Genomic DNA, 14,143 nt, shown 5'->3' with positions numbered 1-14,143 from the left:
TAGTGCTACTTTTGATGAGGTTGGTGACATTGCTCGACAAATAGAGCTGGTTTGTAGCTAGGAGCGGGTTGAGAGAGAGGCCAAGAGGTCTCATGGATCAGGTGGTTTTAGTACTGTTCCTTTTGGAGGTCAGTTCTACCACGGCAGGGGTTGTTCTTACAGACATGCTCAAATAGCTCGCCCAGTTCACCTTGGTGAATCATATGGCCATGGTTCACATAGTTCTTATCAGGGTCACTAATCTCTCAGTGCCCTTCTAGCTTAGAGTTTGTCCCGTGCTCCATCGGTTTAGGGCTCATCTATAATAGGTCCTTCTACCAGTTACCTCGGTGCTCGGGGCTCCCTTCAGTCCCCATCACCAGCGCCAAGGAGTTGCTTTGAGTGCGGGTAGCTTGGGAATGTGTGGAGACAATATCCTCGTCGTTAGGGAGGTCCAGTGTAGCAGAGGAGTCAGGCTGCATCTTCTTCACCAGTTGCTATACCACCCGCTCAGCCAGCTCGGGGTGGGGCCCAGTCAGTTGAGGTCTCCCTAAAGGGGGCGGCCAGGCCTAATTCTATGATCTTCCCGCCAGACCAGATGCAGTGATCACAGGTATTATCTCAATTTTCCACAGGGATGCCTCGATATTATTTGATCCTGGATCCACTTATTCATATGTATCATCGTATTTTGCTCAATATTTGGATATGCCCTGTGAGCCTCTAGTTTCACCTATTCATATATCTACACCAGTGGGTGATACTATTATTGTGGACCGTGTATATCGGTCGTGTGTAATGACTATTAGGGGATTGGAGACTAGAGTTGATCCATTGTTGCTTAGTATGGTTGATTTTGATGTGATCTTGGGTATGGACTGGTTGTCCCCATGTCATACTGTTCTGGATTGTCACGCTAAGACCATGACATTGGTGATGCCGGGGTTAACACAGATTGAGTGGCGAGGTTCTCTAGACTATGTTCCAAGTAAAGTGATTTCATACTTGAAGACCCAGCGGATGGTTGGGAAGGGTTGTCTATCTTATTTGGCCTTTGTGACGGATGATAATGCAGAGACCCCTACTATTGATTCTATTCCGGTGGTGCGAGATTTCCTGGATGTGTTTCTTGCAAAACTGTCGGGCATGCCGCCCGACTGGGACATTGATTTTGGTATTGACTTGGTGCCGGGCACACATCCCACTTCTATTCCTCCGTACTGTATGGCACCGGCTGAGTTAAAGAAGTTGAAGGAGCAGCTTTAGGAACTCCTTGAGAAGGGGTTTTTAGGCCCAGTGTGTCACCTTGGGGTGTACTGGTTCTATTCGTGAAGAAGAAGGATGGCACTATGAGAATGTGCATTGATTATAGGTGGTTGAACAAAGTCACAATAAAGAACAAGTATCATTTGCCGTGTATTGATGATCTATTTGACCAACTTCAATGAGCGAGGGTGTTCTCCAAGATTGATTTGAGGTCTGGGTATGACCAGTTGAAGATTCAGGACTCGAATATTCTAAAGACAGCTTTTAGGACCTGTTATGGTCATTATGAGTTCCTTGTGATGTCTTTTGGGCTGACCAACACCCCAACAACGTTCATGCATATTATGAATAGTGTATTTCAGCCTTATCAAGAGTCGTTTGTTATTGTATTCATTGATGATATCCTGGTGTACTCTCGTAGCCAAGAGGAGCATGCCTAGCATTTGAGAATTGTGTTGTAGCGGTTGAGGGAGGAGAAGCTTTATGCCATATTCTCCAAGTGTGAGTTTTGGCTCAGTTATGTGGTGTTCTTGGGGCACGTGGTGTCCAGTGAGGGTATTCAGGTGGATCCGAAGAAGATAGAGGCCGTTCAGAATTGGTTCAAACCATCCTCATCTACGGAGATTCAGAACTTTCTTAGTTTGGCTGGTTATTACCATCAGTTGGTGCAGGGATTGCATCCCCCTTGACCAAAGTGACCCAAAAGGGTGCTCCTTTCAGGTAGTCGGATGAGTATGAGGAGAGCGTTCAAAAGCTCGACTGCCTGGACCACAACTCCAGTTCTAGTTCTATCATCAGGTCTGGTTCTTATACAGTGTATTGTGATGTTTCTCAGATCGGTATTGGGTGTGTTTTGATGTAGGAGGGTAGAGTGATTGCTTATGCTTCACATCAGTTGAAGCCCCATGAGAAGAACTACCCTGTTCATGATTTGAAGTTGGTTGCCATTGTTCATGCGTTGAAGATTTGGAGGCACTATCTCTACGGTATGTCTTTTGAGGTATTTACAAATCATCGGAGCCTCCAACATTTGTTCAAGTAGAAGGATCTACATTTGAGGTAGCGAAGATGGTTAGATCTGCTAAAGGACTATGATATCACTATTCTGTATCATCCGAGAAAGGCCAACGTGGTGGCTGATGCCTTGAGTAGGAAGGCAGTGATTATGGGTAATCTTTGTATTCATTCCTGTTGGTGAGAGACCTCTTGCAGTTGTTGTTTAGTCCTTGGCAAACCAGTTTGTGAGATTAGATGTTTCGGAGCCAAGTCAGTTTCTAGCCTGTGTGGTTTCTCGATCTTCCTTATTTGATCGCATCAGAGAGTGCCAGTATGATGATCCTCATTTTCTTGTCCTCATGGACAAGGTTCAGCATAGTGATGCCAGAGATGTGACTATTGTAGATGATGGGGTGTTGAGGATGCAGGACCGGATATGTATGCCCAATGTAGGAGTGCATCCGGATTGTGATTTGGAGGCCCGTATTAGAATTAGGCTTGAAATGGCGAAAATTAGAATTTTTGAAAGTTTAACCAGGAGTGGACTTTTTATATCGAGGTCAGATTGCATTTCCGAAAGTTGGAGTAGGATCGTGGTGTCATTTATGACTTGTGTACAAATTTGAGGTCAATAAGACGTGATTTGATAGATTTCAACGTCGTTTGTTGAATTTGGATATTTCTAAGTTCATTAGGCTTGAATCCGTGTGTAATTCATGTTTTTGATGTTGTTTGAGGTGATTTGAGGATTTGACTAAGTTTGTATGATGTTTTAAGATGTGTTGGTATGTTTGGTTGAGGTGTCGGGGGCCTCGGGTTGATTTCAGGTGGTTATCGGATGAAGTTTCGAAGTTGTTAGATTGCTGAAGACTATTCTCTACTGGTGTAATTGCACATGCGGAGTGGTCACCGTAGATGCGATCCTACAGAAGCGGGAAGGAAAGTCACAGAAGCGGGAAAGGGCCAGGAGGAGCAGGGGTCGCAAGTGCAAAGGATTTCCCGTACCTGCGAAGCCGAAGATGCGGACTGGGAGTCGCAGAAGCATAGGCAGTAAGGGTTAAGTGACTTCCACAAAAGCAAAACTTTCTCCGTAGAAGCGAAATTTTGGCCGTAGGTGCGGAAGACCTGGGAAGAACATATAAATACGAGGTTCCGAGATTTTTCACCTTTTTCATCATTTCGAGCTCAGACTTTGGAGGTTTTTGAAAAGATTATTGAGGTAAGCTCATTGTGTATTTTTTAGGTGTAAATTAGGGGTTTTAGGCTAGGGATTTGGATAATGAATTTTGGGGGTTTGAATGACCAATTGGTGTAGGATTTTGGTAAATTCGGTATGGATAGACTCATGAGTGAATGTGCTTTCGGGTTTTGTGACTTATGTTGAATTTCGAGATGTGGTCCTTGGGGCCGGGTTTGAGCCGATTTCGGATTTTGGCTATAATTTCGTATTTTTCTTGTGGAATTGATTCCTTTAGCCTATATTGATTGTATTGTACTGCTTGTGGCTGGATTCGGGACGTTTGGAGACCGATTTGAGAGGCAAAGACATTTTGGAGTAGAGTTTTGCTCGGATTGAGGTAAGTAATAGTTTTAAATCTGGTCCTGAGAGTATGAAAACCCGAGTTCGGTTTTATGTGATTGTTCTGGAGGAGACGTACATGCTAGGTGACAGGCGTGTGGGCGTGCACCATGGGAATTGTTACTTGGTCCATCCCGTGAAACTGTAAAGATGAATAACTTGCTGTTAGCTATATGCTCTCTATGTGTTATAGAAATTTGACTATAAATCATGTCAGAAATCATGTTTAGGCTATGTGTTGGTACTATTGGGACTCACAGAGGCCGCGTTACATGTTGAATTGCCTGCACAATGCTATTTGTATTCAGTCTTAGTTTTTACTCGCATATCATATCTCAATCTCTGTTATTTTTATTGATACATAATGTTATTTCTATTTGGGCTGATTTTCCTGATTTCCGAGAGCTCGAGAGACTGGAGAGATTGATGACTGAGTGAGGCCGAGGGCCTGACTGTGAGGATATTTATGGGATCAGGTTGCACGCCACAACATGTTTCATTGATTTATGCCATGATTGGCTTAATATAACGCTTGGGCTGTAGGAGCCCCTCCGGAGTCTGTACACACCCCCAATGAGCGCAGGTACCTACTGAGTGTGAGTGTTGAGTGCAGAGTGTCGAGTTATGAGTGATCGTGAGGACTGAGTGACTATGAGGAATGAGTGATTGTGAGGTTGGAGTGAATGGGAGGACTGAGTGATTGTTGCCTTGAGAGGCAGTATATGATTTCATTATTGTTGCACATAGTTGCCTTATATCACTTTTTGAAAACTTCTGAAAGATATTTTTATTCGGTTTTACTTGAAATTGGCATAAACAAACTGATTTGAATTGATTTACCGGATTTGGGAAGCACGTCTATTTTTTCTGTTGAGACTACAGAAAATGAAGTATAACTGTGTAGCTCGTCACTATCTTTTAGTTCCTTATTTATTATTGTTACTTACTGAGTTGCTTGTACTCACGCTACACCTGCACTTCATGTGCAGATCCAGGAGTTTCTGGACACGGAGGTTGTTGATAGTTCTCGTAGTTGACCGGTGGGGATAGCGAGGTAGCTGCCTGGCGTTCACAGACCTTGTTTTCTCCTTCCTTACCTTTTCTTTCATTGTATTTGGATCCAAACTTTTAAGGTCGTTTCATTTCTAGACTGATTATGTATAGATGGTCATGGCTTAGTGACACCCCGATATTGGGAGCTATCTTTCCGCACTTGTGTTTTGGGTTTTACCCCTGTTTATGAAAAACTTTGCTTATTTAAAAACTTTGATTCAGTTTTCTGTGAAATATTTGAAGTATTTTGGAAATGTCGGCTTGCCTAGTACCATTGATAGGCGCTATCACAATTTATTAGGATTTAGGTCGTGATAGATCCCCTACAGCCTCCAGCCTTCATGCTTCTGCGGATGGGAATACACTGCGGGTCAGCTTCTGCAGACTCTCTCCACTTTTACGGACTTCCTCTGTTCTTGCGATCTCAGCCAGCCGGATCGCCTTCGCTCCTACGGAGCCTCCATCACATATGCGGCCGCAGATGCGAAACGTACCTCGCACCTGCCGCCACCCAGCTCCAGCCAAAGTTTGCTTCTGCGACCACATGGCCGCTTTTGCGCGCTCGCACCTGCAGGCACTTCCTCATAGGTGTGATTGCACTAGATCTGAAGCCACCAGCAGTTCCCTAGTCGAAAATTAAGTCCGATTCCAATCTGAATCGCACCTGAGGCCCCCAAGAGCCCATCCAACTACACCAACGCATCCAACAACATGATACTAACTAAGTCGAGGCCTCAAACCTCGTCAAATAACATCAAAACTATGATTCGCACCCCAAAACAAAATTGAATCAACTTATGAACTTCAAACTTCACAACTAGTTTCGAATGCGCAGAATCATACTTACATTATTCGGAATGACATCAAAATTTGCGTACAAGTCATAAATAACCATATGGACCTATTTCAAGGCTCTAAATCCCATACAGACCTCGATAACACCAAAGTCTACTCCAAACTGAATTTAAAGAACTAGAAACCTTCAATGAACCAACTTTCCTCATTAAGCGCCGAAACGCTCCCAGATCACCCGAAACTCGATTCGAATACACGCCCAAGTTTAAAATCATCATATGAACCTAGTTGAACCATCAAATCCCCATTCTAGGATCGTTTACTCAAAATATTGACTTAAGTCAAACTTGGCCATCATAGGCCACTATTAAGGAACTAAGTGCTACGATTTCAACCCGAACCCTTCCAAACCTAAACCAACCATTACCGCAAGTCATAAAATAGTAAAAATACATACATAGAGTATTAATTAGAGGAACAAGGATCTAGAAAGTAAAACGGCCGATTGAAGTGTTATAAAATATTTAAAACTTCAATAATCAAACCTTAACCATTCCTAACCATTGCTAAAAGTCGCCACTAGTTAAACCCTTCCATTTACTAGAAGGCCAAAGCCTCTGCCATTACCAAAAGTCACAAGTAAACCGTTACATTGATTAGGACGACCAACGCGGCAAAACCTCATCAATTTTGAGTTTTGGGTTAAATATAAAAGTGTAACAGACACATAAAATTAACTCTATGCTTTGAAAGAGGGTAAAAAGGAAAGGGCCAGAGGAAAAGGAGTGGAAGATAATCGCCAAGGGTAGAAACTTTAGCCATGTGTCGTGCCCCCTTTTTCTCGTGAAATCGGGTTTATGACATTTGGGAGGACGACTTGTTCCCTTTTTGGGAATTGGGTTTGAATTGAAGAGTCGCCACCTAATAATTAAAGTGCATTAGGACACTAGGAAGGAATTGATCTAGAAAACCAGAGATTGGATAAGGGCTAGAAATTATCCCGAGGGGAAGGTGTTAGGCACCCCTAAGGATCCACTAGTGTGGTTCCCGACCATGCTACAATTGTAATTTTAAGTATAAGTAACAAGTAAGCAAATAAAGGTTTCAAATATGAGGGATTGTCACATTATGGCTGCAAATAAATTAAAGTTTGAAGAAACAAAGAAAGCTGAAATTTTGAGGAAATAGTTTGAAAATTCTGAAAAAGTAATAAAATACACAAGTAGGGAAGGGAGTCCTAGGTTTACAAATAATATGGATCACATCAATGCAATACCTGGTAATCACTCCTCAGAAGAGGGATTACACGTGGTATTAGTGCACCGGTCATCATATCTATATCTACCCTTTCCCATCACGTTAAGGTATTAAAACGCGGAATAGTTTCTTTACTTATTGCATGCTCTTACCCATCCCAATCCTATCAGTCACAGAGGCATTTGGGACTACTAGTCCTAAAGGAAATGAGATTGGGCTTTTATGGTTTAAAGGACAAAATCTAGGGCGACAAACAAAACACATAGAGCAGATATGGGAAAACACATAACATTTAAAGGCTCAAACAGGCCTCCTCAACTTAAAGACATATTGTTTATCATGTCTTGCATGTACTGGTTATGGTCTGAATTAAACTTACAAAAACGTTAAAGCAGGTTGATTTATCACATATTTTCAGATATGAAGTCTGAATTAGGCCTGCCTGCTTGTTGTAATTATCAAAGACTAGTGCTATTATAACCTTTACCCTAAAGCTTGTCTAGGTGAAACCTATAGGCATGATATCTATGCATAACAAAAATATACCGATTTTAAAGAAAATGACTTATTAATTGCAGGAACATAAGTTCTGCAAATATTAAGCAACGTTACTACTGTTTTTTTAGACTTATAAGTGAGATAGACGATTCAGATCCGGTTGATTACTCCTATAGGCATGCTTTCTAAGTGTTATTGATTTAAAAACGTTTATAGTCGAAATAAAAATGCAGGAGTCCTATAGGCTTGGTATCTAAAATGTTGTTTGTTATTAAAACCTGTGAAGACGTTTGCCTAGTGATAGATGCATATGCAGAATTCAAGAAGTCCTATAGACATGTTATCTATATGATATGCAGCGTTATGAAATGTAGAACCTATAGGCATGTTTTCTAGATAATACAGAAATACAGAAATTCATAGACATGGTTTCTATATGAAAATGCAGGACCTGTAAACATGATTTCTATATGAAAATGCAGAACCTATAAACAGGATTTCTATATGAAAATGCAGAACCTATAAACAGGATTTCTATATGAAAATGCAGAACCTATAAACAAGATTTCTATATAAAAACGCAGAACTGAAAGCAGGACATGATTGCAGAAGTATAATAAATACCTATGAACATGATATCTACCCCTTTTGCATGCATGATTTACCCTCCCCTTTTTACTAAAACCCTATAAGTTATTACAAATTATTACAGCCTAGAATGAATAAGAAAAGCAAATTACATCAGAAATTAAAGTACAACCAAGGGGAGCCTAATTCAGACTCCAGGTCTGAAATATGAAATGAACCAACTCCAAAGATCAACTATCCAAAGCCTTTCTCTTACTTGGGATGTGTCGGAGCTCCCTTAGAGTCTCAAATGGACTCCGGGCAGTGCTCACACCCAAGTATATTACAGAATATGAGTCATAGTGCAGTGTGGAAGAGCTAGCCCTCAAATGTCCAAGTTCAGAGGGAACTCAAGGACCCAAAGCAAGGCTCATAGGCGGTGGGCAGAACTTAGAATCTAAGAGAGAGTGTAAGTGCAGAGAGGGGATTTTGGGGAAAGACAAGACAAACTAGTGGTCATACCTAGCAATTGGAGTGTCGGCACATCTATTACTTGAAATTCAACATCAAACCAAGTAGGTCCCAACTGCAAACACAAGCTAATTTCCCCAATAGTGGACCTTTGAGAACCGTCGAAAGCTTTGACGTTGATGTCCCCGTCCTTGATCTCATGCAGACTCTTTCCCAATGTTCTGAGTGTTACAAACGGACAAATATTGAGGTTCGACCCACCGTCAATTAGGATTCTGGTGATGAAATAATCCTCGCATTGCACAGTGATGTGCAGCGCCTTGTTGTGACTCAACCCTTCTGGTGGCAACTCATCTTCATGAAAAGTGATGTTGTGACTCTCCAATACCTGCCCTACCATGTTTTCCATTTCTCTTCTAGTGATTTTGTTCGGTACATTTGCCTCACTCAACACCTTCAACAAGGCATTCCTGTACGCATCGGAGCTTTGCAGCAAAGCTAGGAGAGAGATCTGTGCTGGTGTTTTGTTCAAATTATCGATGACTGAGTACTCCTTTGCTTGTATTTTTTTGTCCAGAGATCATCGGGCCCAGCTTCAGTGATGGTTGGCCATCCAGAGGCCTACTTGCTTGATTCAGCCAAATGTTCCGGGGTGTATTCTCTGCCGGTTCTTGTCATACCCTTTTCCGTGACTACTTCTCCGGATTTGGCTTTCCCTTTCCTTCTTGCCTCGGTTGTGTAGTCCCAAGGTATGGCATTTGTATGGAATGATGTTATATCCGACATTGCTACTAGAATGGGAACCTTTACTCCGAATAGAGCCTGTATTTTGGAAGGCAAGACCGCAACTTCAAATGGTTCAGGTACATTTGCTGGGGACCCAAACTCGACCTCGATCGGTGTTGGCGTCTTTGTAGAGGATGGTGTTTCAACTCAAGTGGTATGGACATGTTCACCTCAGCATCCTTAGAAGGCTGAATCTGGACTACAATCAGATTAAGGGTGACTGTTGGTTTCTTTGGATCGTCGCCTTCTGTGATCAAACCTATTGACCCCTTGGGGTCCCAATCGTCCTCTATTTCAATCATGTGACCGCCTTCAGCCATGTGGTCTGGTAGAGGGTTATTGCGGACATTCGAAGCGGGCTCCTTTGCCACAATTCTTGTTATCAATCAGTGCTTGGATTTTATCTTTTAGAGAGCGGCATTCATCAATAGTATGCCCTTTCATGTCGGAATGGTATGCACATGATTTATTAGGATTGACCCATTGGGAAGGGTTTTCAGGAGTTATAGCGGGGATGGGGGTGACATAACCAGCAACTTTGAGCCTTTCATACAACTGGTCAATTGGTTCGGCAATGGCGGTATATTGTTTAGGAGGTATGCGGTTGAAATTTGGTCGGGGTCTAGGAAAGTTTTGGCGAGTAGGAGGTGACTGATAGTACAGTCCCGCCATACCAAACAATATACGTCTAAATCATACTACATATATTTCGCTGAAGCTGATAGCCTACTTGGAGGGTTCTCAACCTGTCTATTGGGACCTGCGGGCATGAAATGCAGCGTCCCCAGGCAAAAGGGACGTCAGTACGATTAATGTACCGAGTATGTTTGGCACATAAATAAGTACATAAGAGACATGGAAGAAATATATAGTACATGACTCAACCTGTAAGTCTGAATAACTTTGTAAATCATAAGTTACTTTTAGCGTTATGTATATGCTAATGAATGTCATGTCGTGCATAGGTACATGTTTCATAACATCATCAGCCTCTAAGGGCATCCCATCATATCATATCGGCCACTGTGGGCAAAATTATCATCGTATACCAGCTGATCAGGTGGTGGTGCGTATATAATGCCATAACGTTTCCCATAGCTCATATACATATATACGCGTATATATCCCATATACATATATTTACATATATACACGTATATAACGCCGTTTGAGTACATACATATATATATGCGTATATAACGCCATTTGAATCATATTTTAGCCACTGTGGGCAACATCATCATCATATACCAGCTGATCAGGTGGTGATGCGTATATAACGCCGTAACCTTTTCCCATATCTCATATATATATATATATATATTTACATATATACACGTATATATATATAGATATATATGCGTATATAACACCATCTGGTCATGGGTCAATGCACATGAATAAATGAGTGAAATGCATGAAAAATACATAATAATCTCAATATTCCTTCCGGATAAACTTTTCCAACTACGTATTATTCTGAGACCCATGAACAGAAGATAATAAGAATTCTCATAGGGAATCAAGAATATAGACACCCCTACTATTTCTATGAATAGAGTAACTTATAGAAACAGTGTATTTGCTCGTTTCTTTAGTAAAATGTGGACCATTCCAATAAGAAAGAAGGGATAGCCTTAACATACCTGTTCTTGGAATTACTCGAATGAGATGAAGCTTCTACTTCAGTGACATATGTTGAACAAGATTTCTTCTTGAATCTCTTGAAATTCCAATTGAAATGTTAGCTAAATATTTGGATGAATTGATTTGTTATTCTAGCGTTTTTGGTTTTAAAACCAAAGACAAAATGGATGGAATCTGAATTTTGATTTATTCCAACGTTTTTGTTGGATTTGTTTCCAAGTGCTTGATTTTTTTAAAAAAAAGAAAATGAATTGAGGATTGGTTTTTGGAAACATACAAATTCCTTCATTTTAAATCATGCTACATATACTATAATGTATGATTCATACTTGTATTAAGGCAAAAATTTGCCACATACTTTTAATGACTCAAGAGTCATTCGTACAATATGTCCCTTGCTGCCACGATTTGGACTTACACTTATCCAAATATTTGGATTAATTAGGTAATGTCTCGGTACCCGGTAATTAATCAATTACCCGCAAAATTGAGAATTATTCTCACTTACTTAAAATATTACTAACTTTTCACATACCTTACTAACATGGTCACATGGTACCTTGTATGGTACTAGTCCATAAATACCTGGTATTAATGTTCGGCCTGTATTATCCCAATATGCCAAACTTCAACGAAATTCATTTTCTTCGACTTGCTTCCCCTCTAGCCTTCACGAATTTACTAATCACTTGTGAAATAGCAAAATCCTTATAATCCCCAAATAATCTTTTCCTTGGACTGATGTCAATTACCTTACGACAAATTTAACGTAAAATACTATATGGTGAAACACTGTCGTAACTTATTACTGCAAAGCGCAAAATCACCATAATGTAATATTGTTGTGTAGAACACTGTCGTAACTTAATATTGTAGGACGTAACATCATCATAATATATTATTGTAGAGGGTAACACCATCGTAACATATTACTGCAGAGCATAACATTATCGTAATATAATACTATGGGACGTAATATTGACGTAATATTGCGGGGTGTAACATCATTCCCTCCTTTGGAACATTCTTCCTCGAATGTTGACTGATGCTCTTATCATTTTCGTAACTTATAACTCTTGTGAATACCTTAATACTCTTCTTTCCACTTAAGCAGTTGCTCTGTGAATAAATCCAAAGTCTAGGGCATTCCCCCCTTTAGTCTTTTTTCTCATATGATGACCTGTGGTCGAAATCTTCCTAATCTGGCAACTTTTGTTACCTCCTGTCATGCAGCCTGCATGAACCTGGCTTTATAGGTGCACTTATGCGATTCATCTTTCCTTTTTCCTTTTATCTTTTAGTCAATTTCTAGGCCTTACTTTGTATATACAAGGCTTAATAGGATACCTCTCTGGGCCTCTATAGGTATACTGAAGTCCTTTGCTCGATACTTTGTAGAACTTGCGAATATGGCCATATCTTATTTCATAGATCTGGTTACCCATTCACATGACATTACTGCATTTACATGGGTTATACTATACCATAATTTTGGCTTCAATGTACCTTTACTGAGGTATGCTTACCATGTTACGCCCCACAATATTACGTCAATATTACGTCCCCCAGTAAAATATTAAGATGGTATTCTACCCTGTAGTATTACATTACGGTGAGGTTGCACTTTGCAGTAATAAGTTACGACAGTGTTGCACCCTGTAGTATTTCACATTGAATTTGTCGTAAGGTAATTGACATCAGTCCAAGGAAAAGATTATTTGGGAATTATAATGATTATGCTATTTCAAACAAGTGAGGAGTAAATCTGTGAAGGTGAGAGGATAAGGAAATCGAAGAAAATGAATTTTCGTCAAAATTTGACATTTTGGGATAAAATACGGGCCGAACGTTAATACCCGATAATTATAAACTAGTATCATACAAGGTACCACATGACCATGATAGTAAGTAGTATTCTAAGTAATTTGAGATAATTATTAATTATATGGATAATTGGTTAATTAATGATTTTTTTGAAAGATTAGTTAGTTAATTATAAACTTTTAGATAAGTTTTGAGCCCTCCCAACGTGGAACCCAAGGGTGAAAAACATGAATGCAAAAGGCGGAGGGAACACGTATTTTATTTCATTATCTATAAAGGCTACAGGTGTATTAGAAAGTGTGTTGGCATCACATTATAAAGAATGACCTATAATTGACACATGCATAGATTAAGTTGTTCCTTAATAAATTTATATGACCTTTTTAACTTTTCATTTTGAAGTGAGATACTTTCTGAAACGGTGAATGTATAACACAATGTTGGATGGACTTTGCAAGCTTAAAACTTCTGATGATGTGAGGGAAACCTTCAAAGTCATGGTGGAAAAGGGGTGTGTCCCCAACGTTATCACATATAATATTCTCATTAAGAGATTTTGTATATCAAGAAAGTTTCTGAAAGCTTTAGAGTTACTTGAGGATATTCAAAGCAAGGGTCTTATTCGTGATACAGTAACTTTTGGCACTTTGATAAATAGGTTTTGTGAGAATGAATCCAGACAAATCATTCTATTTATATATGTTTAAGGATTGTGAGAGTAGGTCACTGGTCAAGTTATTTCATCGCAGAAAGCCATCCACTCCACCTTTTCTAACAATATCATACATATGTTCTCCTAGTTTAGGTATGTTAAGGCTATCCCTTCTTTCTTTTGGCATAATCTATACGATACGAATGAAACGTGCAAATGCACAAATTCCATGAATGACTCTATTCATAGAAGTATTAGAAGTGCCTATGTTCTTAAATTTCCATATGTCTTATTATTCCATCGTCAGTTCATGGGTCTCAGAAAATACGTAAAATGAGCTTATGATATTAATCAGAGGTATAATGGTCTTATGACGTACCAAGAGATTTTGTTATCGTATTTCATATGTATTTCATGCATTTATACATGAACATTGACCCATGACTCAGACGGCGTTATATACGCGTATATATGTATATATATGTATATGGGATATGGGAAAAGGAGACGGCGTTATATACGCACCACCACCTGATCAGCTGGTATATGATGATGATGTTGCCCACAGTGGCTGAAATATGATTCAAACGGCGTTATATACGCATATATGGGTATGTATTCAAATGGCTTTATATACGCATATATATGTATTCAAACGGTGTTATATACGCGTATATATGTATGTATACATATGTATATGAGATATGGCAATGGTTATGGCATTATATATGCACCACCACCTAATCAACTGGTATACGATGATGATTTTGCCC

At 39.9% G+C, this 14,143-nt stretch overlaps 1 protein-coding gene across 1 annotated transcript; it reads left to right on the top strand.

Annotated features, from left to right (window-relative positions):
- Positions 1 to 777: 777 nt before the first annotated feature.
- LOC138870943 (uncharacterized) lies at positions 778 to 1,245 on the top strand. Its single transcript, XM_070148786.1, has one exon. The coding sequence runs from the start codon at positions 778 to 780 to the stop codon at positions 1,243 to 1,245; it is 468 nt and encodes a 155-aa protein (XP_070004887.1).
- Positions 1,246 to 14,143: the final 12,898 nt, after the last annotated feature.

This window comes from Nicotiana sylvestris, chromosome 6 (assembly GCF_000393655.2).
Source record: "Nicotiana sylvestris chromosome 6, ASM39365v2, whole genome shotgun sequence".
NCBI classification, from domain to species: domain Eukaryota; kingdom Viridiplantae; phylum Streptophyta; class Magnoliopsida; order Solanales; family Solanaceae; genus Nicotiana; species Nicotiana sylvestris.
The sequence above is the reverse complement of the archived record's forward strand: the minus strand, read 5'-3'. Positions and strand labels throughout refer to the sequence as shown.

Coding starts and splice junctions, on each gene's coding strand:
- LOC138870943 (XM_070148786.1), top strand. CDS start 778: ATGACTATTAGGGGATTGGAGACTAGAGTTGATCCATTGTTGCTTAGT.